The sequence below is a fragment of the Coregonus lavaretus genome, assembly GCF_964263955.1.
Source record: "Coregonus lavaretus genome assembly, chromosome: 26".
Lineage (NCBI taxonomy): Eukaryota > Metazoa > Chordata > Actinopteri > Salmoniformes > Salmonidae > Coregonus > Coregonus lavaretus.
Genome location: NC_140013.1, coordinates 20858874 through 20881682, shown reverse-complemented (window position 1 = coordinate 20881682; position 22809 = coordinate 20858874). Strand labels below are relative to the sequence as shown.

General features: G+C 44.8%; 2 protein-coding genes across 4 annotated transcripts in view; both read right to left on the bottom strand.

The window, feature by feature from the left end:
- The window catches only part of LOC311101256 (RNA N(6)-adenosine-methyltransferase mettl16-like), a 33173-nt gene extending 26376 nt beyond the window's left edge, over window positions 1–6797 (bottom strand). The window contains exons 1-2 of one of the 2 annotated variants that reach the window (XM_084142377.1): window positions 6701–6797; window positions 6261–6398 (exon numbers count right to left, since the gene is read on the bottom strand). In XM_084142377.1, coding sequence (XP_083998503.1) covers window positions 6261–6388 — 128 coding nt within the window. In that variant the 5' untranslated portion in view covers window positions 6389–6398; window positions 6701–6797. Of the gene's footprint in view, window positions 1–6260; window positions 6399–6675 lie in introns of both variants that reach the window. The other variant, XM_084142376.1, reaches the window with a different exon arrangement.
- A 2922-nt stretch (window positions 6798–9719) lies between these two features.
- LOC311101865 (lissencephaly-1 homolog A-like) overlaps window positions 9720–22809 on the bottom strand; it is a 52606-nt gene continuing 39516 nt past the window's right edge. Inside the window, exons 4-12 of one of the 2 annotated variants that reach the window (XR_014609961.1) lie at window positions 22607–22681; window positions 21906–22112; window positions 18157–18325; window positions 15881–15983; window positions 15492–15720; window positions 13552–13653; window positions 13098–13254; window positions 11597–12081; window positions 9720–11497 (exon numbers count right to left, since the gene is read on the bottom strand). Coding sequence is in view for 1 of the 2 variants with exons in the window: in XM_084143090.1 (XP_083999216.1) it covers window positions 12008–12081; window positions 13098–13254; window positions 13552–13653; window positions 15492–15720; window positions 15881–15983; window positions 18157–18325; window positions 21906–22112; window positions 22607–22681 (1116 nt within the window). In the remaining variant the exon portion in view is untranslated. Of the gene's footprint in view, window positions 12082–13097; window positions 13255–13551; window positions 13654–15491; window positions 15721–15880; window positions 15984–18156; window positions 18326–21905; window positions 22113–22606; window positions 22682–22809 lie in introns of both variants that reach the window. The other variant, XM_084143090.1, reaches the window with a different exon arrangement.

Here is a 22809-nt window from a genome sequence, read left to right as displayed (position 1 = left end):
ACCTGACTATTTGTGACGTAAAATGAGTATGTAGTATGCTTATTGGTCATAGTATGCCAAAAGTTCCTGGATGTCGTACTAAATTTGCCAAAATACGAAGTATACAAGCAGTGGACACTATTTCAGTGCTTTTTAGGGCCCATAATGCAATTCTTCAGAAAATGAGCGTGGCTTCAAAACGTTTTCAAATTTGAAGAAAATGGCGGAAAATATGCAGCCGAAATACAACGAGTGCGGATACAAATTAATTGCTTTACCTAATTAAGACAAATGTTAAGAAAATGTTGTGCAATGTGATGACTTTTCAAATAAGTTACATTACACGTTATGTTGCCCGACAATTTGTTAGCTACGCTATCCTTACAAACCGCATAGCATTACAACAGTATGTTAGCTAACGTTATTTACCTAACGTTAGTTGGCTACTAATAAATCGAACTTGCCAGGCAGTATATTAACTATATGCTATCTAACAAACTACCCAATGTTGATTTGATTTTTCACGTCATCCTTAGCTAAGTGGTATAGTCGTTTTGCGTTCTCAATGGACTTTGTTAATTCCGCCTACTTCAATTTAAGAGCACTCTCGGGTGAGTGTGCCAGAGCGCAGAATAATTAATGAATTTACGAACGCTCAACACCCGTTGAATATGGCCGGTGTCAGTAAACGTCGGCAAAGAAAAGCGTAATTAAATTGTTGCCAGCAGCACAGTTAGTCACCAACGTTATGGATAACATGAAAACAGCCTAACCAGCTCTGCTAGGGCGAGTAAAATGGTCAGAGTGAGGTGTTCTCTCATTTGTGTCGGGAAGTAGCTAGCAAGCTAGCTAACGTTAGCTTGGGTGCTTGACTGCCATTGTGAGGTCAGAATGCTCAGATCAACCCTACTCCTCAGCCAGAGCGTCAGTGTGCGTTCTGAACGCTCCGAGTGCGAAACAATGAATTTACGGACAATCTGACAATGCTCTGGATTTAAGATCGCCCAGAGCGCACTCTGAGCGCACTCTGGCACTCCAGATTGAATTTACGAAGACACCTGAAATCATAAAATGTCTAGCTAGTAATTTGTTATGCTAACAAGCTAGCAAGCGGTTGCATAGCAACAGCATCAACTTCCGGTAGACAAGTGAAGCGCTAGTACGCTCTCCTGAAAGGATACCTTACGTTTAAAGTATACTTAAATGAACTAATAGTATATAGTATGTAGTATATACACTCATTAAGTATGTAGTATACAGTATGTTAGTATGGGTATTCGAACACAGCTATATAGTCTAGTAGCCTAACAAATGACATTACAAGCTTGATTCAGGTTTTTTTTATTAGAGAAGAATATATTAACCTTATCAATGCTAGTTAATGATACAATAGTTATCACGTTTCACATTGAATTTGTTAACTATAAAAACATAAGACGTCTTTTATTTTAAATTCTGGTGCCGCTCTGCACAAACAAGCTTTTTAGCTAGCTAGCTGGTCCAACGTTAAGCCAACTCTGAAGTTCAAAGACGTTCAAAGTTCCTTCATAGAAGCCGCTCCTCCGTAGGTATAATTCTGTGGACCTAAATCAGATGTATGCATGCCGTAACAACAAGTTGTCCAGCGCTTCAAGCCAAGCCTCCTCCACCCTCTTTCGCTCTATCCCCACCGCAGAATGTCTGTCGCATCTCGCGCCCTACACTCATCTGGCCAATGAATGTAAATACACTAGATCAAATCAAATCTTATTTGTCACATGCGCCGAATACAACAGGTGGAGACCTTCAGTGAAATGCTTACTTACAAGCCATTAACCAACAATGCAATTAAGAAAAATAACTGTTAAGTAAAAAAATAGATAACAAAAAAATACAAATAATTAAGGAGCAGCAGTAAAATAACAGTAGCGAGGCTACATACAGGGGGTACCGGTACAGAGTCAATGTGTGGGGGCACAGGTTAGTCGAGGTAATTTAGGTAATATGTAAATGTAGGTAGAGTTAAAGTGACAATGCATAGATAAAAAAACAGTAGCACCAGCGTAAAAGAGGGGGTGGGGAACAATGCAAATAGTCTGGGTAGCCATTTGATTAGCTGTTCAGGAGTCTTATGGCTTGGGGGTAGAAGCTGTTAAGAAGCCTTTTGGATCTAGACTTGGCGCTCCAGTACCGCTTGCCGTGCAGTAGCAGAGAGAACAGTCTATGACTAGGGTGGCTGGAGTCTTTGACAATTTTGAGGGCCTTCCTCTGACACCGCCTGGTATAGAAGTCCTACGCACCACACTCTGTAGTGCCTTGTGGTCACAGAGGCCGAGTAGTTGCCATACCAGGTAGTGATGCAACCAGTCAGGATGCTCTCGATGGTGCAGCTGTAGCACATTGAGGATCTGAGGACCCATGCCAAATCTTTTCAGTCTCCTGAGGGGGAATAGGCTTTGTCGTGCCCTCTTCACAGCTGTCTTGGTGTGTTTGGACCATGATAGTTTGTTGGTGATGTGGACACCAAGGAACTTGAAGCTCTCAACCTGCTCCACTACAGCCCCGTCGATGAGAATGGGGGTGTGCTCGGTCCTCTTCTTTTTCTTGATCACGTTGAGGGAGAGGTTGTTATCCTGGCACCACACGGCCAGGTCTCTGATCTCCTTCCTTTAGGCTGTCTCATCGTTGTCGGTGATCAGGCCTACCACTGTTGTTTCGTCTGCGAACTTAATAATGGTGTTGGAGTTGTACCTGGCCATGCAGTCATGGGTGAACAGGGAGTACAGGAGGGGACTGAGCACACACCCCTGAGGGGCCCCCGTGTTGAGGATCAGCGTGGCGGATGTGTTGTTACCTACCCTTACCACCTGGGGGCGGCCCGTCAGGAAGTCCAGGATCCAGTTGCAGAGGGAGGTGTTTAGTCCCAGGGTCCTTAGCGATGAGCTTTGAGGGCACTATGGTGTTGAACGCTGAGCTGTAGTCAATGAATAGCATTCTCACGTAGGTGTTCCTTTTGTCCAGGTGGGAAAGGGCCGTGTGGAGTGCAATAGAGATTGCATCATCTGTGGATCTGTTGGGGCGGTATGCAAATTGGAGTGGGTCTAGGGTTTCTGGGATAATGGTGTTGATGTAAGCCATGACCAGCCTTTTAAAGCACTTCATGGCTACAGACGTGAGTGCTACGGGTCTGTAGTCATTTAGGCAGGTTACCTTAGTGTTCTTGGGCACAGGGACTATGGTGGTCTGCTTGAAACATGTTGGTATTACAGACTCAGTCAGGGACAGGTTGATAATGTTACTGAAGACACTTGCCAGTTTGTCAGTGCATGCTCGGAGTACACGTCCTGATATCTCCGTCTCTTTCTCATGCGAATGACGGGGATTTGGGCCTTGTCGGGTGTCTGAAGAAAATCCTTTGCGTCCGACTCGTTAATGAAAAAATCGTTGTCCAGTACGAGGTGAGTAATCGCTCTCCTGATATCCAGAAGCTCTTTTCGGTCATAAGAGATGGTGGCAGAAACATTATGTACAAAATAAGTTACAAAACGCGAAAAAACACAATAGCGCAATTGGTTAGGAGCCCGTAAAACGGCAGCCATCTCCTCCGGCGGCATTCTATCGATGACCAAAAGTATGTAGACACCTGCTCGTCGAACATCTCATTCCAAAATCATGGGCATTAATATGGAGTTGGTCCCCCCTTTGCTGCTATAACAGCCTCGACTGAGAAGGCTTTCCACTAGATGTTGGAACGTTGCTTCGGGGACTTGTTTCCATTCAGCCACAAGAGCATTAGTGTGGTCGGGCACTGATATTGGCCGATTAGGCCTGGCTTGCAGTCCGCGTTCCAATTCATCCCAAAGGTGTTCGATGGGGTTGAGGTCAGGGCTCTGTGCAGGCCAGTCAAGTTCTTCCACACCGATCTTGACAAACCATTTATGTATGGACCTCGCTTTGTGCATAGGGCATTGTCATGCTGAAACAGGAAAAGGCCTACCCCAAACCGTTGCCACAAAGTTGGAAGTGCAGAATCGTCTAGAATGTCACTGTATGCTGTAGCATTAAGATTTCCCTCCACTGGAACTCAGGGGCCTAGCCTGAACCATAAAAAACAGCTCCAGACCATTACTCATCCTCCACCAAACTTTACAGTTGGCACTATGCATTCGGGCATGTAGCGTTTCCTGGCATCCACCAAACCCAGATTCTCCATCAGACTGCCAGATGGTGAAGCGTGATTCATCACTCCAGAGAAAACGGTTCCACTGCTCCAGAGTCTAATGGCGGCAAGCTTTACACCACACCAGCCGACGCTTGGCATTGCACATGGTGATCGTAGGCTTATGTGCGGCTGCTCTGCCATGTAAACCCATTTCATGAAGCTCCCGACTAACAGTTATTGTGCTGACGTTGCTTCCAGAGGCAGTTTGGAACTCGGTAGTGAGTGTTGCAACCAAGGACAGCGCTATGCGCTTCTGCACTCGGCGGTTCCATTCTGTGAGCTTGTGTGGCCTACCACTTCGCAGCTGAGCCGTTGTTGCTCCTAGACGTTACCACTTCAGAATAACAGCACTTACAGTTGACTGGGGCAGCTCTAGCAGGGCAGAAATTTGATGAACTGACCTGTCTGTTCAGATTTGAAAATTATTTCAGTTCCAACCCCTGACTGTCTCTCACTTCAGCAGCCAGCGTGTTTGTTTTTCCCTCAACCAGAAGGGGAGTAAATTACACAAAAGCACACCATGATGTGATGTGACAGGACTCAGCAGTCACAATCACACAATCTTCCCCCTTGTCAGTTCTGTGAGAGAAATCTCTCAAGCCTTTGTGCTGTGAGGAAAAGTGAGGACAATCTTGACAGTAGAGATGTGATCTGAAAAGCCACTCAGGGAGATAGAAAGCAGCCCCAAAGCTCTCTGCCTCTCCCTCCCGCCGTCTCGCTCTATCCATACTTCAATCTCTGTCCCACTACCTCCATCCCCTCTCTTTCTCTTCCTCTCTCTGCATATTTCATATCCCTGTGTGTGTCCCAATTACTGGCTGGCAGACCCTGCCCTCCAGTTAGTGGCTCAGGGAGAATTGAGACTGTCTCCATCCCTCCCCAGGCTCTGTCCCCCCTAACCCCCCACTCTGCAGCTCCCATTCCCTCTCCAGCCCTGGTTCCTCCTGGTTCCCAACTTCCCACTCCTCCCCATCAGAGCTGAGATTCTGTCTGTAGAGCATGCATTAATCATTTGAGTCATCCCTTTTTCTTCCTCTGTAGCCAATGAACCTCACAAGCAACCACAGGCTAGTGTCTATGGGTAATGTCTGTAACAAACTATAGCACCAACATGGCCAGGTCACTAATCATCATGGTTGTAAGCAATGATGTCCGTTAATGTCATCCTGTCTAAATACTGAACATTGAATACCTAAAGTGACCTCACCTCCTCCTCCTCCTCCTCCTCCCTACCCGTACCCCATCAGCTCCCTACCCTCTAGCACAGTAGGATGTCAGCCATCCAATCATAATGGTCACCTCAATGGGACGGGCCCTGGGCGATGTGGGCCCTGGGCGATGTGTCCCTGCAGAGGAATTGATTGATCCCTTCCCAAATCTAGAGAGACCCCATTCCCTCCGAAAGAGGACGGGAGAAAATCATCACACCATAAAAAAGGCTAAGAGGAAAATCAAATTGTCTTTGATGCCTCTCTCCTGCCAACTCTCTGAACCTCCTCTGAACACACACACAGGTGAGAAAGCTACAGTAATGAGAGAACATATTGGGGAGTTGGCAGCACTTTGCACTCGAGAAAATAAAATAAGAACATTCTGCCACACACATGGGTTTTACTGGTGTGATACCAAATCAATAGTGGCACAAAATGGCACTCTAGTCTTAAGTCAACAGAAGTGGTTCCCAACTCCGGTCCCTGAGTACCGCCAACAGCACATTTTTGTTGTAGCCCTGGACAAACATATCTGAGATTCAACTCATTGAGGGCCTGATGATTAGATGACAAGTTGAATAAGGTGTGCTTATCCGGGGCTACAATAAAAATGTGAACTGTTGGGGATATTCGAGGACCTGAGTTGGGAACCACTGACCTACAGCATATGTACTGGGGCGTATTCATTACGCCGATTCTGTTGCAAAAAGTTAATTAAATGGAAGCAACCCTTTAGCTCAGTGGAAGCAACCGGAAAGAAACGGGGAGGGAGCTAGCTGAATTTGTCCAATATGCCCTATTGTTTTGTTCTGTTTGGTTCTTAAACAGTAAACGATTTCCGTAGCTAATGAATACGCCCCTGTACTCACATAGCTCTGCCAGCCAGGTTGGTGTGGACATGCTGCTCGAAGTCTGGATACTTGGAGGCCAAGTATGCAAAGTCCGGAGGCTTGTCTTTGTAGCGGTTCCGCGGGTGCATTGATTTGTTTAGTGACATGCTCACTTCACTGTGGAGGAAGGACACATGACACACAATTGTATTTACATCTTTAACTCTTCAAAGGGTTGGAACGCTAAGAAGCTAGCTAACTGACATACATGCGTGTAAAAGACTGCATACAACAGGTTAAACTATGGGGATATTAGCTAGCTTGTTAACTAACTACAGGCATTCATCAGTCAAGTCCAAGTTAGCTACTGTAGCTAGCTAAAGCACATTTCAACTCCATGCTGCCTGTCAACAAGATGGACCTCTCTAAATGAGATACGCTAGCATTAGCTAACCTTTTGTTGGTGGTGACTTGAGTACCTGAAATATTCGCTCGGAATATATTCCAAATGTTCGAAAATGTCAAGAGTTGTCTTGTACAAACGAACTGAGAACTCACGTTTCTTCCGGGATGGTGGATGAAGTCACAACTCTGCGCCGAGACATTGGTTGACGTCAATATTCAGCGCATTCTTGAAACAGTCAACCAAAGACAGCGAGTCAACATTTTGAAGGGTCAGTGCTATCCGAATCCTTGGGGGACTCCCTACCCTAAACCTTACCATTTTAAATGTCTACTTCAATGGGGTAGAATCCCAGATAGCATGGACCTTTTGAAGCCTGACAGGCTGAGACTACATATCATCAGTAGTATTCTGGCAACAATTTATAATTGATGTTGAGTGTGTGTGGTTGATCTATTATCCACATACAAATTATCCTTAATTCAAAAGCAGACGGCAACATGATGGCAATTGTACACCCCACCCACCCAGTCAAACATCGCAAATGGGCTACAGTAAAACAGATTGACACTTGCTCAAATGTATCCAAGTTAATTAAACTATTGCTTGAGCAAGTATATATTTGAGTCATAGCCTAAACTGCTCAGCATGATTCATCTGTTCCCAGAGCTGCATTTTACGCTTCACCTATTTTTTTCAAGATCACGAGACATTTATTGTATTGTAGTCAGACAACTAGACATAGCAGGAAGGTGCCAGCCAGGTGGTACCATGCACTTATCTGGTAGAATGCAAAGAAAGAATTAAAGACACCAACATGGTCTTAGAAATGTAAGATTTAGATGTTGGGGTCTGTTAATGTAAAATGTCAATCACATTCTGTATCAAATATGGTTTCCATCATCTCTAGGCATACCTCACAGCTGTGAACATGAATAATTAATACCTCCCATTATATTAATACGCCACACACAGTATACTGGCAATATGTAATAATGATCATTTAATGATTAATGTCAATAGCCCTAGGCTGTCTATCATTATCGACCCAAGAAAAAATACATCATGCTATTCGCTGAAGAAAATCATGAAACGTTAAAGACTCGTATTCCCTGTAACCTTTAGCTCAAAATCAGTAAATCCCTAAGTGAACTGATCTGTTGTAGACATGTAATATGATATCAAGCTGTGCATGTTCTTTGTTGAGAACCCCCCCCCACTCACTCAATAAAAGGACAATGTTTACGGATTTTTCTTTAATTAATGATGCAAACAATAATGACATCCAGATATTTTGTTAACAATTTTGCTGTGAAGAGTGAGAAAGACGTTGAAAGCAAAACAATAAATCCTGTTCAAGCTGTGAAGAAGTCTGAAGCCCTCAATCTATTCACAAGGCAGATTATAGCAGACAGATGGACTTGAGACTGGGGGGAAGGACCAACAGACAGTGCAAGCTTGTCTGCCAGTCCCTCTGATCCACCTAGCCAGTGCAGCATAGGGGTTGCTTGGGACCTGCAAATGGCAAAATTGATTTATTTTCACAGGGCACAGGGTAGGTACAACAGCACAGTTATGTAAAGCATTCATTCAATGACAACTATATTACAAGGAGAGAAACACATTCTCCCTCCCGACAATTTGTTTATAGACCTTCCTTGTCTAACCCAAGAAAGGGAAAGCTGAGTTTTCAATAAGAGTCAAGTCTAATATCCATTTAGGTTCACTTCAGGCCTAGTTTAGAATTTACACCCAAGGAACCTGAGATCATAATCCTGAATTTAGCCAATCAAGAGAGAATCGGCTTAAATCAGGAAGCTAACAGTCTAGCATTGAGAACAGAACAGATCAGGACATCTGAATGCTGAAGCTAAACCAGAATGTCCTACTACAGTTACATTTTTTGGGCTTCAGCTAAAACACGTTTTATGGTGCATCAGCACCACCATGTCCAATTGTCCTATCGATGGCTGGTGTATGGTGTAACGGAATGAACGCACGCCGACTCTCCAATCAAAGTCTCTCCCTCCCTCTGACTGACAGAGAAAGCAGCTTGGAGAAAGACCAGTCTGGGTCTGATTAAATGCATGGGGGTCTCTAGTCTAGAGGAGGCATAAGTGGTATTCTCTCAAGGGGAGGATTCTTTTCTCTCATAACATGTTTAGTCTGCCGCAATCCCATCGCATATAGAGGAAGGAAGGAGCCAGTTCATTCATTTACAGATCTGTCCTCCTTCCAACAGCAACAAACAAACAAACAACCACATTAAGTACAGAGCGGTCTGTCTGCAGCCATCAAGCCAGCCTGAGCCGACCTGTCTGGTAGAGTCTGGTGTCATTGAAAAGTCATTATGCAAAATACACAGTATACATACATAGATACACAGGGACAATACACCCGCTTACTGGTAAGAGACAATAAGGGTACAACCCATTCTCGTAAGAGATGGAGTTCTCTTATCCTACTTCTCGCTCTTTTTACAGTATATAAATGTCAAGTGGACCGACTAGCCTTTGACAGCTTAGCGGGGTGGCCTGTGACTGATTGAGTCTGTGTCTGAAGTGCACTATTTTAGGGAATAGGGTGCAATTTCAGACTCGGCCTGAGTGTTGAGTGGCTTACATCATAGCACTTGAACCAGAAAGGCCACCAGACCAGACAGCTCAGCCTCTGGTACAACAGGGGTACATGCAGCAGTGCTATTGTCGACAGGTCAAAGGTCACAGGGTTCATCACACTAGCCACTATCAGAGGGTTCAGAGGTCAACAGCAGCAGCTAGCTACATCCAATCAAACACACACAGGAAGAGGAACAGGAAGTTATTCAGCAAAGAAGCTTAAACTAATATCAGTTAAACAAGTGGAATTCTTTATTATTAAAGAATTGCATCGTAATGGAAAAAGGCTGATTAAAAAAAAGTATATCTTGTTTATGCATTTTATAATTATTTTAAAATGTCTTACATCTTCGATCGTCAGTCGGACAAAGGACCAAAGATCTAACGAAAAGCAGGGATACGCAAGATATGATTTTTCTGCCTGCTGCAGAGTAAGAAGAAGCCAGATGTTTATTATTTTTTTAATTTTTTTTGGGGGGGGGGGGGGGGGGGGTAGGACGGAATGGTTGGTCTCCATTGTCATGGAGGGATTTGGTTAGATTACAATGAGTTCCAATTGTCATATTTCATTATTTCTTCAGCCTCCTAGCTCATTAACATGAACAGAATAGGACAAAGATGTTCCTGCCAACCAGGAGACTACTGCAATGTGTTAGAGTCGGCCCTGTGGAGTTTCGACCCAAGAGCTCTTCACTAGGAAAAGCGTCTAAGTACTCTCCTGTGCACAAGCGCATCCTAGTAGGCCTAGCCCAAGACCAAAGCCGGTCTGTGGCAAGGGAGCTGCTGTATGTAGTCTTAGGGGTGAAGATCCCTTTACAATAACTACCACCATCAGACCTCTACTGTACAGAGAGCACAAGCATTCATTAGCATGTCTACTGCTAGCATTTTATTTCACCATTTCACCATGAATCCCCCCGATAGTTCACCAGTCAGTTCAGTGGAAACACAGATTTGGACACTTACCCACAGCTCAGTAAAAAGCTTTGGTTTACATGTCTTTGTCCACCACAGAAACAGCTTTATTACCTCTCAATTATTGTTCTTTTTCCCAGGAGATATTTTGCACATCCCAAAACCTGAGGGGCAACTTTGACTTCTTGTCATGGTATGACGACGTCTCTCCGACTGAGTCCGACTCATTTGGAACTTGCATATTTCATCCAAAGCTAAGGCTTAAGCTTGCCCTCCCTAATTTACACAGTCCATAGAAGCAAGCAGCACAAGACAATGGCCAACTGAGCATCAAATCGCTTACATGATTCCTGTAGTACAAGGGACAATAAAACCCAGCCGACACCTGATTCGTCATATGGTTAGAAAAAGGGAGAGGGTTCAGTTGAGTCCAATGGAAATCACTCAGGTTAGACTTGAGACATCAGTGAGACATCTTACAGAGGGAGGGAGACACCTAAAGGTCCTTCTTTTCAAGTGCTTGAGATTAAAAGAAGTGATACCTGAAGTCTGCTACTAAAGGGCCAAGTGCTAGAGAAAGGCAGAGGCGCTCGCCTGATCAGTTGAGGCCAACCATAAGAACCAGTACCGGGCCGAACAGACAGGGAGCAGCGTTTCAGGGAGGCGTAACCTCCCGCTATCGCCTCATATAGCCTAAATGCTAACCTGAAAGCTATCAGTCCACTGAGTTTTTAGCCTAAATGCTAACCAACTGAAATAAGGGCGCCAGGTGCGCAGCCTAGCCAGGTTAATTCATTCAGATGCCAAAAGAGAAAGGTTCTGATTCAATAAACATAATTAATTCATTGGATAGGATAATTCTAAGTCTATCAGGAGTGGTTTTGCTTCTCAGTTTAGGACGCGTCGTCATGACAAGAGTACAAAGCTGTTTTGTTTTCTCAACCCCCAGATGTCCGAAGATAGACAACAGTTTGAAACATTCGTATATGCAGCCATTAATATATTATCTAGTTCCACATGAAGAGAAATGGTATGCACACTTCAGAAGTGATGTTACAAAGCTACATATTATTCCAATAACAAAACCCCCACAGACAGACAATCTCATATCCTCCGGCATCAAGGGATTATACTTTTCCTTTTGTTGTTTTTCCTCCTCAAAAGGTCACCGACAAACAGACTACAACAGTAAAAAGGAGAGAGAAAATAATATAAAGAAAATAAAAATAGGCGGACAAAAATAATAAATCTGAAACGTAAAGACACTGTCGTTTTTTAAATTATCAGTGTTAGTGCCCTACGTTTTACACCCAGTCAAAGAGTACGTCCCAAAAGGCACCCTATTCCCTGTATAGTGCACTACCTTTGACCAGGGCACATGGGCCCTGGTCATAGGTATTGCACCATATAGGGAATAGGGTGCCATTTGTGACGCACACAAAAAAAACATCTGCCTTCAGTAAGTAGGTAGGTAAGGCTGCAAGTGACAGACTTAGCCAGCCCCGCCCATGTTAAACCTATGGTACTTCTAGACAACGTTATCATGTAAATTTACAGTATACAATTTTGGATTAATCATCACCATGCAAGAATACTTTTTTTGCTGTGTAACATTTAATAGCTCAATCTACATCCAGAATAATGTACATAAAAAGGACCATAGTTATTGGACCAGAGAGCGTGATGACAGGATAAGGTATTAACCATGGTGTGTGAGTGTAGCCAGAGGAGATGAAGGAGATGGTGTGAGGTGGGGTGTAGGGGGGTGGAATGAGGTCTAGAGGGGGTGGGGTGGGAGGAGAGGGGGTAATTGGGATGGTGGTGGTCCGATCTTCTCAGGTCTGATCGGATCAGCGACACTCCCACACTTTTACTGTTTGATCTACGCTCCCGGTGACGACATACGGAGCATTCTTGTGGAAATCTGAGGAGAGGAGGAGAAAGGGCATCAGTACAAAGGAAGAGTAGATAGTGTTTGTTTCTTGTCTATTTCACTGTAAACACGTTTCCCATGTCAAGAAAGCCCTTTGAATTTAATTGAGAGAGAGAGAATCGGGTTCTATCCAGAGGAGACGGCAGAATAATTAGTTAACTTCCACATTAAAGGCGATTGAAAGCTATTTATCAAACCTATATTCCATTTAGCAGTATGACCTGAATATATATTTTTTAAAATTATCAATAGTTGAATTGGGGCATTTCATGAACTAGACTACAAAGCTCTTAACCTCTTGGTACATGCATCACACAGAAAAGCACAGCACAACAACCTCAACAAAAGGTGCTTTTGTCTTCTCCCCAAAAAATATGCAAACAATAGCTTACAGCAGTGCTCTGTGTGTGCGTGTAGCTAGATTTCAGAGGCTGGGGCTTCAAACAGCACTAGCCTGACAGGAAAGCTGGCTGGATCGCTGGAGTCTCCTTCTCCGGAGAGTTCCCTAGCCTTGATCCGCTTAGAAGCCTCAGATTTGGGGAAAAGTGGGAAAATCCTGGAGCATTTGTTTACCTCTTAGACCCCAGCTGCCAGCTAGCAACCCCCAGGATACTGAGCCAGACAAGACCAGTTTATCAAAATATATCAAAAAATCTACCCCACCTATCCCATCCCTAACCCCATTCAACCACTATCCAAAACAGCTTTGTCTAACCCCTGCCTGATCCTCTCTCTCTGGGGCCTATAGCATGATGGATCTGATTTATCTCTAGAGAAACTGTGCAATGTGCGCATTGAGCTCACAGAAAAGAAAAAAAAACTAAATGGAATTCAAATAATTGAACAGACCTCGGTCAATTAGTTGTTTAAAAAAACTAAAAAATACTTGACATTTCGGTTCATTGCTCAGCGCTAACATCTTGCTACAGTGTGCCTACTGAACAAGACCCAGCTGTAACTGACGCTGACTGTGACTGTAGGAGAAGAGAAGATTGAGAGCGGCTTACCCAGAGAGGTAACAAAGTGTTCATGGGCACTCAGGGTCTTCATGCAACGCTTATTCTTGTAGTCCCAGATCCTTAAGGTCTTGTCGTCAGCACAGCTCAATATGAACTTGCCTCCGGGGTGGACAAGCATCCCGCGCACCCAGTTATCATGGCCAACCTGGGACAAAAGTGTTTGGTTAGAATTGTTAATACAAAATCTAGGGCCAGTTTCCCAGACTACTCCAGGACTAAAACAAACCTGCTTCTTAGTCCAGGACTATGCTTAGTTCGGGAAACCAGTCAACCGGAGACAGAGCATCCGGTTAAGACTAGTGTTCAAGAAGGTCAATCCCATTACAATTCATGTCATGTGAAGAAATGGATTCGACATCACAAATGGGGAAATGTTTCAATTCAAAACTGCATGAATCGAAATGACCATCTATTGTATGTCTATGATTAACGGTCCACTCACCAGTGTCATAAGGCACATCCCAATGCTGACGTCCCACATCTTGATGGTTTTGTCTCTGGAGCCAGACAGCAGGAAGGGGCCCGGCTTACCACTTTTCTTAGACTGGAAGGACAACGAGAGAGAGAGAATACGATGAACTCCAATTGCCAATACAGAACCTTAAGCAGTCTTCACTTGCGCGACATCAACCCTTGATAATTTCGTTATAAGGACTATATGCAGCCAGCTGCCCTCTGAATTAAATGCATTTTTATACCACAGCCTTTGATAAATAAATACCACCTTAGCATCAGGGGAAATGGACTGCAAATTGAATAATTATCAGAGGATGCATCTCCAGAGCAGGGCACAGACCTACACTTTATTTGTTCAACTAGACTCTGCTTTGATTTAAGAGTGATTCTGAACACAGAGTAGCGCAAACTTGCACTGAGGGGACCTTACAGCTGAGGGAAATATTTGATTATTTACCAAATTTGCACTTGGATTCAATTGTTCCATTTCTACATGCTCTGTGGTGCAGTATAAATCTTATTTGTCCATATTTACCAAAACTACCATTCATCTCTTATTTTAAAATCAAATATCATCTTTGGCAGCTAAGCATGTGTGTGGAGGATATAACCATTTATTTAGTCTTCAGCACCAACTCATTATTTAGGCACTAGGCAAACAAAGAATCACCAAATGCGTGGGTGGGGTATTATACACACAGAGATATATAAAAAAAAGTCATTACATGCCTCAGTTCTGCAACAGGGGAGGGCGTTCTAACAGTTTGGGTTCCCCTGTGCAGGCTCATTTCAGCACGTAGAGCAGAGCAGTCTTAAATGTCAGAGTCACATTTGGCTGCTTTAGTCCACAGAACATAAAGTGTGACAGTATAATTGATGTCAGGAGAAATCATTCTACCGGCTCTGCTACTAAGCGCCAAGTTCTTCAAGTATTCAAAAGGAGCATTTGATCAAAGGCGAGGGTAATGAGGTATGCATGTTTACGTGTATGTTTATGTTTGTACGTGCACGCATCTACTCTTCTGGCTTGACTCTTAGCCAAGTTCAACAATACCATCACTGCGTCGACTTAGCATTCAAATGGGTAAACACAGAAAGAGAGAGCTAAAGAGGAAAAACAACTATCTGAGGCTCCTTCCGTGAGTTCTGAAGATGGGACATTGTGTATCATTGCGCTCAGGCATTGAGGCAGACAGGGAGGCATGGTTCTTGACAGGGCCACTAGCTGCCTGTGAGGGTAAATGTTTTAAATTGGATGCAGCTGAAATTGGACACGCATGATCAAAAGACCGTGGAGAGCGGGACACTCACGGGGGCACCAGGGTGTGTGAGTGCGTGCGGACTCACGGGGGCACCTTTCAGGGTGATGGTCTGACCCTGGGCCATGACAGGGTTCCTCCTGTACTTTTCATTTCATGGTCTGATTCAAACATGTCTGGCTCTGTCAGGTGCCAATCTTAGGTTAGGCGACAGACCAAATAACCCAGATAACTAGGTTAGGGAATACCAAATAACCCAGATATATAGGAAGTCAGAGGGTGAGTGGAGAGCAAAGTAAATTGTCTGACATGTAAGCTATACACGCACAGTAGGATGTGTGCATATTATTAACTTGGGTGTTCACCCGGGAATATCTAGGTCTACTTTCCCTTGAGCAATCAGATACTTGTATGTACCTAGCCGTACCATTTAAATGGGCGTGTGCACAGTATTATCTTGATGTGTACATTACCATTTTACTTAAGGCATGTATGTACATACAGGTTTTGGCACAGATCAAAGGACAGGGCATAAGTATAATGTGCTTTTGAAGAGTCAGCAGTGGCCGTTTTGAGGACGAAGGGGTTGCATGATGTGCTTTTGGGGACCAAGGAGGAGACAAAGCCTTTAGTGAAGTGTGTGTGTCTATCAACAGCTCCTTCTCACCTCTGAGCCAGTGGCCTCCAAGATGGTGGGATGGGCGCTCTCGGGGGCCCAGGAGATGCACTCCACCACGTGTTCGTGCTCCCGCAGCTCGGCCTTGCACTCTTTGGACGCCACAACCCACACACGCACCGTCTGGTCGTTGGAGCAGCTGGCGATCAGGGTGCCGTCCTGGTTTGGCCGGACCATCCTCACCCACTCCCTGTGGCCCGTGAACGTCTTCACACAGTAGCTGATGGATGGGAAGAGGGGAGATGGGTTAAAGATGGTTGCTTGCTTTGCAGAAGCATAGGAAGTGTTGAATACTATTTCAAAGAAGAGAAGCTCCTGCACACTTATATGAACATTTAGGCTCATGGTGAGCACTGACTGCTATTATGCAGCATACTTACCCAGTGGCCACCTCCCACATTTTAATGGTTTTGTCCCTCGAGGCAGATACTATGTGATCTCCATTGGGCATGATGGCTACGGACGAAACATTGTGATCGTGTCCTGGAAAAGAAAAGACAACGCAATGAGACCTTCACTGGGCGGCAGGTAGCTGGGCCAGTAACCGAAAGGTTGCTGGTTCGAATCCATAAGCCGACAAGGTGGAAAAATTCTGCCCTTGAGCAAGGCAGTGAACCCCCAACAACAACTGCGCACCTATGACATTGATTTAAGGCAGCCCCCCCACCTCTGATTAAATATGGAAGACAAGTTTAGGTTTAATTCATTCAGTTGTGCAACTGACTAGGTGTCCCCTTTCCAAACAACCACTGGTGACTGAAATAACTATTGGTGAAATGTCCAAGTACTGTACTTCAGACAGAGGGAAATTGGGCTAAATGCATTAGCAAGCTTTTCTTGCCCAAACCTTTCAATTTCTGAATGCCACCCACTGACAGGAAGTCATCCCCATCCCCTTCCCCTTGATAAAGTCCCCGGAACTAAATGTGCCATAAAATAGGTTTTGTCCAAATGAGCCAATTAACATGAGTAGTGAGACGGCCAATTACACCCAGGGTGTCTTTGTTCCTGGAGAAGAGGCAGCTAATTACCAAGACAGTAGGGCGGCCATTTTTAATCAGCTAAAAAGATGAGGAAACAGCAAGTAGGCTCTAAAAGGCAAGCTTAAATATATTGGATGGGTGAGTGTGTGTGTGTGTGTGTGTGTGTGTGTGTGTGTGGGGGGGGGGGGCACAGTAGCCCCACAGTGCGCTACTGGCTGTTATAATAATGGGTGGTGAAAGCCTCACATAAGGGCTGCTATCTGGTGCTGAGTGAAGAGGATAATAATTAAACTGACTGTCCAAAATATCTCCTAATCTTCACTACCAAACCAGTCAGCCTGGTGGGAGGGAGGGATGCAGGGAAGGAGGGGGAGAGGATGAGCGAAAGATGGGGAGAGAAAACTGTGTAGAGGAGAAAGGGTGAGGAAAGAAGGGAAATTGGTTAAGGAGAAGAGAAGGACTGGAGAGAATGAAAGGATGAGAATATGAAGGGATGGGAGGATGACAGGAAAGCTGGCGCAGTGGAACTGGCAGGAGCAGAGAGAGGGATGGAGAGAGGGAGGGAGGGAGACAAAGAGAAGAGGTCCCAGAGCTCTCGTTTCTTCAGTGTGAACACAGCCGGTCTGTTTTGGGGCAACATGCCAGCTCTAACTGACGCAGTGTAAATTACACCCAAAAAGGGATTGGAGAAACCGCTAATATCTCACACACACACTGAAAACCTTGGATTTATGTTTGTCTAGGTTTACAACTAAAACATGGATTAAAATAATTACTGAACCCTAGTCAAGAAGGGGAATATGAGCTCATTTTCATCTTATTTACTTCAAGCATTCATATTCATTCATGTAGCATACTTCTTAGTCTGGGCAATTTGAGAGACGTTTTTGGGGAGATTTTAAGGGGCATATGATGTCAAACATTAAGTCTTGATATGTTTTAGGAGCTCCAGACAGTTCCAATGGAATAGGAAAGCCACTCCTGTTTCAGTGGGGCCTGAAGGCACACGTAAGATGTGCCACTTCAATTTATGCAGCAATTAGGATTTAAAAGAGGGGAGGGGGGCAGTGACACTGCCTAAGGACTGGTACATTTAGAGTGCTGATGATAAGAGAAATAGCACCTCGTCTTGAGGGATGGTGTGTGTGTGTGTGTGTGTGTATGTGTGTGAATACAGAAATGATTCTCATATTCTGCCCTCCAAATCTTAATATTAAACGGTGCAAATTACTGAATTCCTGAGAGAGAGGGAGACAGAGAGAGAGCGAGAGAACAAGTCCCCACCGCCTATAGGAGTTAGATTGGGGAGGATGTTAAGAAGTGTGGAATGGCTGGCATTAACATTAAATCCTGTGTGACAGAATTTGGTTGTGATGTGAAGCTCTTTTGTTTCACTGGGTTTTCTGTGAATTGGAGCAGATTGCCATGTACTTCAGTGAGGATGAGCCATATCATACGTGATAATGAACAGCATCGGTAGCACCTGTGTCCCAACGCACCATCCAAACACATTCTCACACATACATGTCTGGAATCATCCAAGCGTTGCCTGAACTAAACAATCAGACATACCTCACCATCCCTGATCCTCCTCATAGTCTATGACATAAAATCCTCCAACCCATTAGCTCTCTAACCAGTCCCACCCTCTCCTGTCCCTCCAGTCCACTCACCATGCATGGTCCTGATGCACTCAAAGCCCTGGAAGTCCCACAGCTTGATGGTCATGTCTGCAGAGCAGGAGGCCAGCAGCTTGCCAGTCTGGTCAAAGGAGATGTCCTGGACAGAGTCTGTGTGACCTTTCAGCGTCCGCTCAAAGTCTCCTGTCTCATAGTCCCACACCTGGCGAGGAGAGAACACACTCTATTTCAGTTTCTCTGTCAAAACAGGTCACATGAAAACGAGAACACATACATGAACACACACAGCTCAGATGATGGGAGAGAAGTACACACATGAACACACAAATCCAAACTTCAGCTGCTATGTGAACATGAACACGCATGAAAACACAAACACCTGAACATAAACACACAACTCAGCTGCTCTCCAAAATCTAAAAATCCCCAAATCCCCACACCCCGACAGAGACCCCAAATAACACTGTCTTGTCTAGCCTAGTCTGCACCCTGTGACACTGCCTCCAAGCAGCCAAAACAGGCTTATAGGAGGCAGGCTGAGACTGGCACAGAGAGAGATATGGATAGCTCCATCATCTGCAGTAGATCATATTAATGTCATATCACAGGAGCTCCAACACACCCTGGGTGAGGTGCCAGACAGACTTCTCTAGACATTAGCTACCCACAGTTCACTGTCTGAGATTCGTCTCTAGAGCTCCAAATAGCACAGAATGACGAGAGCCTACAAGCCAGACGGCGTCTCAACATGCAAACACCGACCCCATACATATTCAATGTTCAAAACCTTCCTCGTCTGATTAAATTACTGTTTCTAGAAGACTACAACAGTCTGAAGCGTATCAATTCAAATATCCCCATATTGGGATAGTCAGAGAAGGAAATAAGCCAAGAGTAAGACTATGGTGGTTGAATAAATAGGAGTCTGTCTATTGTGATTGTGTTGATATTGACAGAGAGATTTGAGTCTTAAATAAAAGGGTCAAAAACAAACACTAGTTTGGCTGCATCTCAAGCATAATGGCTATCACATCACCCTGTGTTTCCAGGCAGACAGGCAGGCACTGTGGGGATAAGCTTTTCCTCCATCGCTGAGCAAGCAGGAGGGGAGGGAGGGGGGGGTAGAGGTGGTGGGGGATGGATTTGGGCAGACAGTGACAGAAGCCCCCTCCTTCTGCCTCATTTGGGCTTTCTCCACTGCCAAGTCCACCCGCCCCCTCTCCCCTCCCGTTTTGAGTCTAGTCTACCACAAAATCCACCCAGTATGGCGTGGTGTTAAGTCTGCCAATACCACCAAGACTATCACTTGGTCTGCTGAGCTTGTGCTTCTGCCACCAAAACCCATCAATGCTGAGCTTGTGCTACCTATGCAAGTGGCGAGCTAGTGAAACACGGTGGTGCAATTTATTCTAGCTTTTATGGCATTTTCTGCAGACCCATGTAGCCTATCAGCTCCGTAAGCTGCAGTCTAGATGCACTGCAGAAGGTCATTAGGTAATGAGGTCAGAGGTCAGGGGAAGCTAACCTGAAAATGTGTTTATGTACTGACTACAGCATGAGATAAACAACCATAAAATGAATGTTAGCCACTCGTAACGATTTGGCTCTAAGACAGAGAGACTAAAATTGATTAAGTCTTTCCATTGACCAACTGAAGAGAACCTATATTCAATTTAAAGATCAAAGCAGTAATTAATATAGGCCTACCTTTGCGAGAATGACACTATAAAATAGTCACTTTAAAATAATCGGGGTCCAGCCTGTGCTAAAGGCATCCGCATGGTCTTTCTTGCCATAAGCAGCAGTTAACCTGACACTCAACCTCAAGCTGTTCGGCCTAGTTTAGTGTGAGGGACAGGGTTTCTTATCACCATGCAGAGAAAGGGAAAGGGAGTGCGGGGAGAGAGAGAGAGTGCGAAGGGAGAAACCGAGAGTGAAGGAAGTAGAGAAGGCTCACTGCTCACAAAACCTGCAGATTTACATACTGCCAAGGTGGCGAGCTCAAGGCTGGTAACATGTTAAAAAAAGGATTGTATAGATTTGCTACGTTAGCAGAAGGGAGAGCAGTGTACAAGGGAAGAAAGGGAGAGCGAGAGGGAGTGCGAGAGGGAAGGAGTGAGGGCAAGCAGTTTGTCTGCAGAGCACCAATGCCCCGTGACAATTACTCCCTGCATACTAAACAAAGAGGAAAAATACACTAGTTTCAGACTGCAGGCAAACCAACACAGCCTTACTGGAATGTCAGAGAGAGAATGTCAGAGAAAGAGAAATAAGGAGAATGTCAGATTGCAGAGCTCTTAAGTTCAGCTCCCAAGTTAAAATATTTAACAGCAAGGTTTGGAGGGAAAGTAGGGGACAGTGAGGCGAGCCAGGCCAGGAAAGAAGAGGTATAAGAGGAGAGGGGGCAGATTGGGAGATTTGAGGCCTGACTGGGATGGATGGATAGTGGTCGTGGCGGAGGGGCCAGCACTCAAGCGGAAATAACGGGGTGGGACGGGGGGAGGGATGCTGGGAATGACGATGGGTAGCTGGGGGGAGGTGGTGGTGGCGGAGGAGGAGGCCCCTTGTGGTAGTGTAGCCAAATAGAGGAGAATGAGTGCTAGCTGAGAGGAGGAGGTGGTGAAGGCCCCTGGAGGGAGCATGGCAAAATAGAGAACAGGAGTCTGATTCCACATGAATAAAATACACGGCAAAAATATTTATAGAGGAACTGGGGCACGAAGGTAGGTAGCTGTGGTAGCGCATCAGACCAGACCTGGCTGGCTGAAAAAAATAGCATTGTGGATGAACCAGGGTGATTATTATACTGCCTGTATCAATGCATTTATACATAGCATATGATGGATGTCAATCGATAGTGTGGGGGGGGGGTTTGCTGTAGGCGTGTCCTGACAAAAGAAGAGCGCGAGCGCGTTGTAGGTCCTCTGTTATTGTGAAAGCAATATCTAAAGAAATCCACACACTCCTAGAGTATATTATACAGCATAAGCAAATCCAATGCAAGTCAATGGAGAATGAGGCCTGCTACAGCGTTCTCCCTCTTTCTCTCCCTCTCTCACAAGCACACGTGTGTACACACATACCACAGACATCAATGCACACCCGTGTGTGTGTCTGTGGTACGTGTGTGTCCAAAGAATATAGTACGATACAAAAACGGCTGTAGTTAACAAACCACTTAGCATATTTGGGCTTAAAACAGGTCAAATAACACATGCTTTTAAACAATTTAATTCTGAAATGTATTTCAAAATAAATATGTTGAAGTCATTTTAAATGATTTCTTCACATTTTCTCAAAAGCCCATCTTTGATTGGCACTGGAAGTATGATTGATATTTTAATATTGTCATTATCTATGTGGCCTGATTACACACTAACTATGTTGACACCAAATGTCATGCATTTACACCAAACAGAATTTGTTCAGTGGCACGTTGTGATATTGTACAAGGACGTGAATTGGTTAAAGATTATGCAGTTCAATGGTTGGTACACAGCTCTGCAGTTGACCTTGACTGAACTGGGACTTAAACCCAGGCCTTATTGGTTACAGTTATACATATACAGTCAACACACATACAAGTCAAGTGGATAAAGTAAGTTGCCACCACAGCGTTGGGGAAGATGTTTGGGGTGGGTTGCTTGCATCTCGTTTATGCTGATCTCGTTGTTTCCCTTAGCACTGTTTAGGCAGTCTTCAGGGACCTTTACAACCAGCCTGGAGAATGACCTAGACATAGAGTAAAGACTGTTGTTGTTTATGATGATTATTCTATTGACCTTTATTGTGGCGTCCTCGGAGGCTGACACCATGACACTGAAGACTGGGTGGAAGATGACGCGCGTGACAGGGGAGCGGTGGCCGCTCAGTGCGTACTTCTCCGGCGGGCGAGGGATCCACTCTTTGGGGTCACGCTTCTGGGCTACGGGCCCACCTAGGGTGATCTCCTCCTTGGCCTCGTTCAGCTTCGACTCCAGCTCCATCACCTGGGGGGACGGGGACGGACATGAAAACACAGTTACCATCACAGTAAGATATGTGGTATTACATAGAAGGAAACTGGCCATTTCTGGCACAAAATGGCTGCCGTGCATCATCAGGTGGGAAATACATATTGATGGTGGATGAGGTGAATTTACCCCCATTTTGGAATACAGTATGTGTATAATCTATACTACGTAAGTAAAATGTCTAATATAAACTTGCTAACGCTGATGGATACATGGAAATCTCTGCTGGCAGCTTCAGTGTATTGCTAAGTAACCACATCAATGCCACCCATATCAAACGATCTCATCATATTATAAGGGCATTGGGTTAACACATTCAATTCTTTGTACCGTAACCTTTTTAATACGCCGTGTATGGTGAGTGTATGGTGAGTATCTGATCAGATGATGTTCCGCCGCAGTCATGGGCCAAGACTAGCAGACAGAATCCCCACAAGCTACAACAGCATCCCCTGAAACAAACCACAAACCTTCTTTTGTAATCTGATGACTGAGGTCCATTTCTTTTCCAAAAGGCCAGCATACTTCTTATCCAACTCTTCATTCTGGTTGGGGATGAAAAGAAAGAAGAGTTAGGAAAAGAACGCTGCACGCACACAATCTAAGCACAGAGCTTAGCTTAGGCCTGGGGGGCAGCTGAGGTTGCAGGCAGAGTCTTTGGGTACAGTAATAA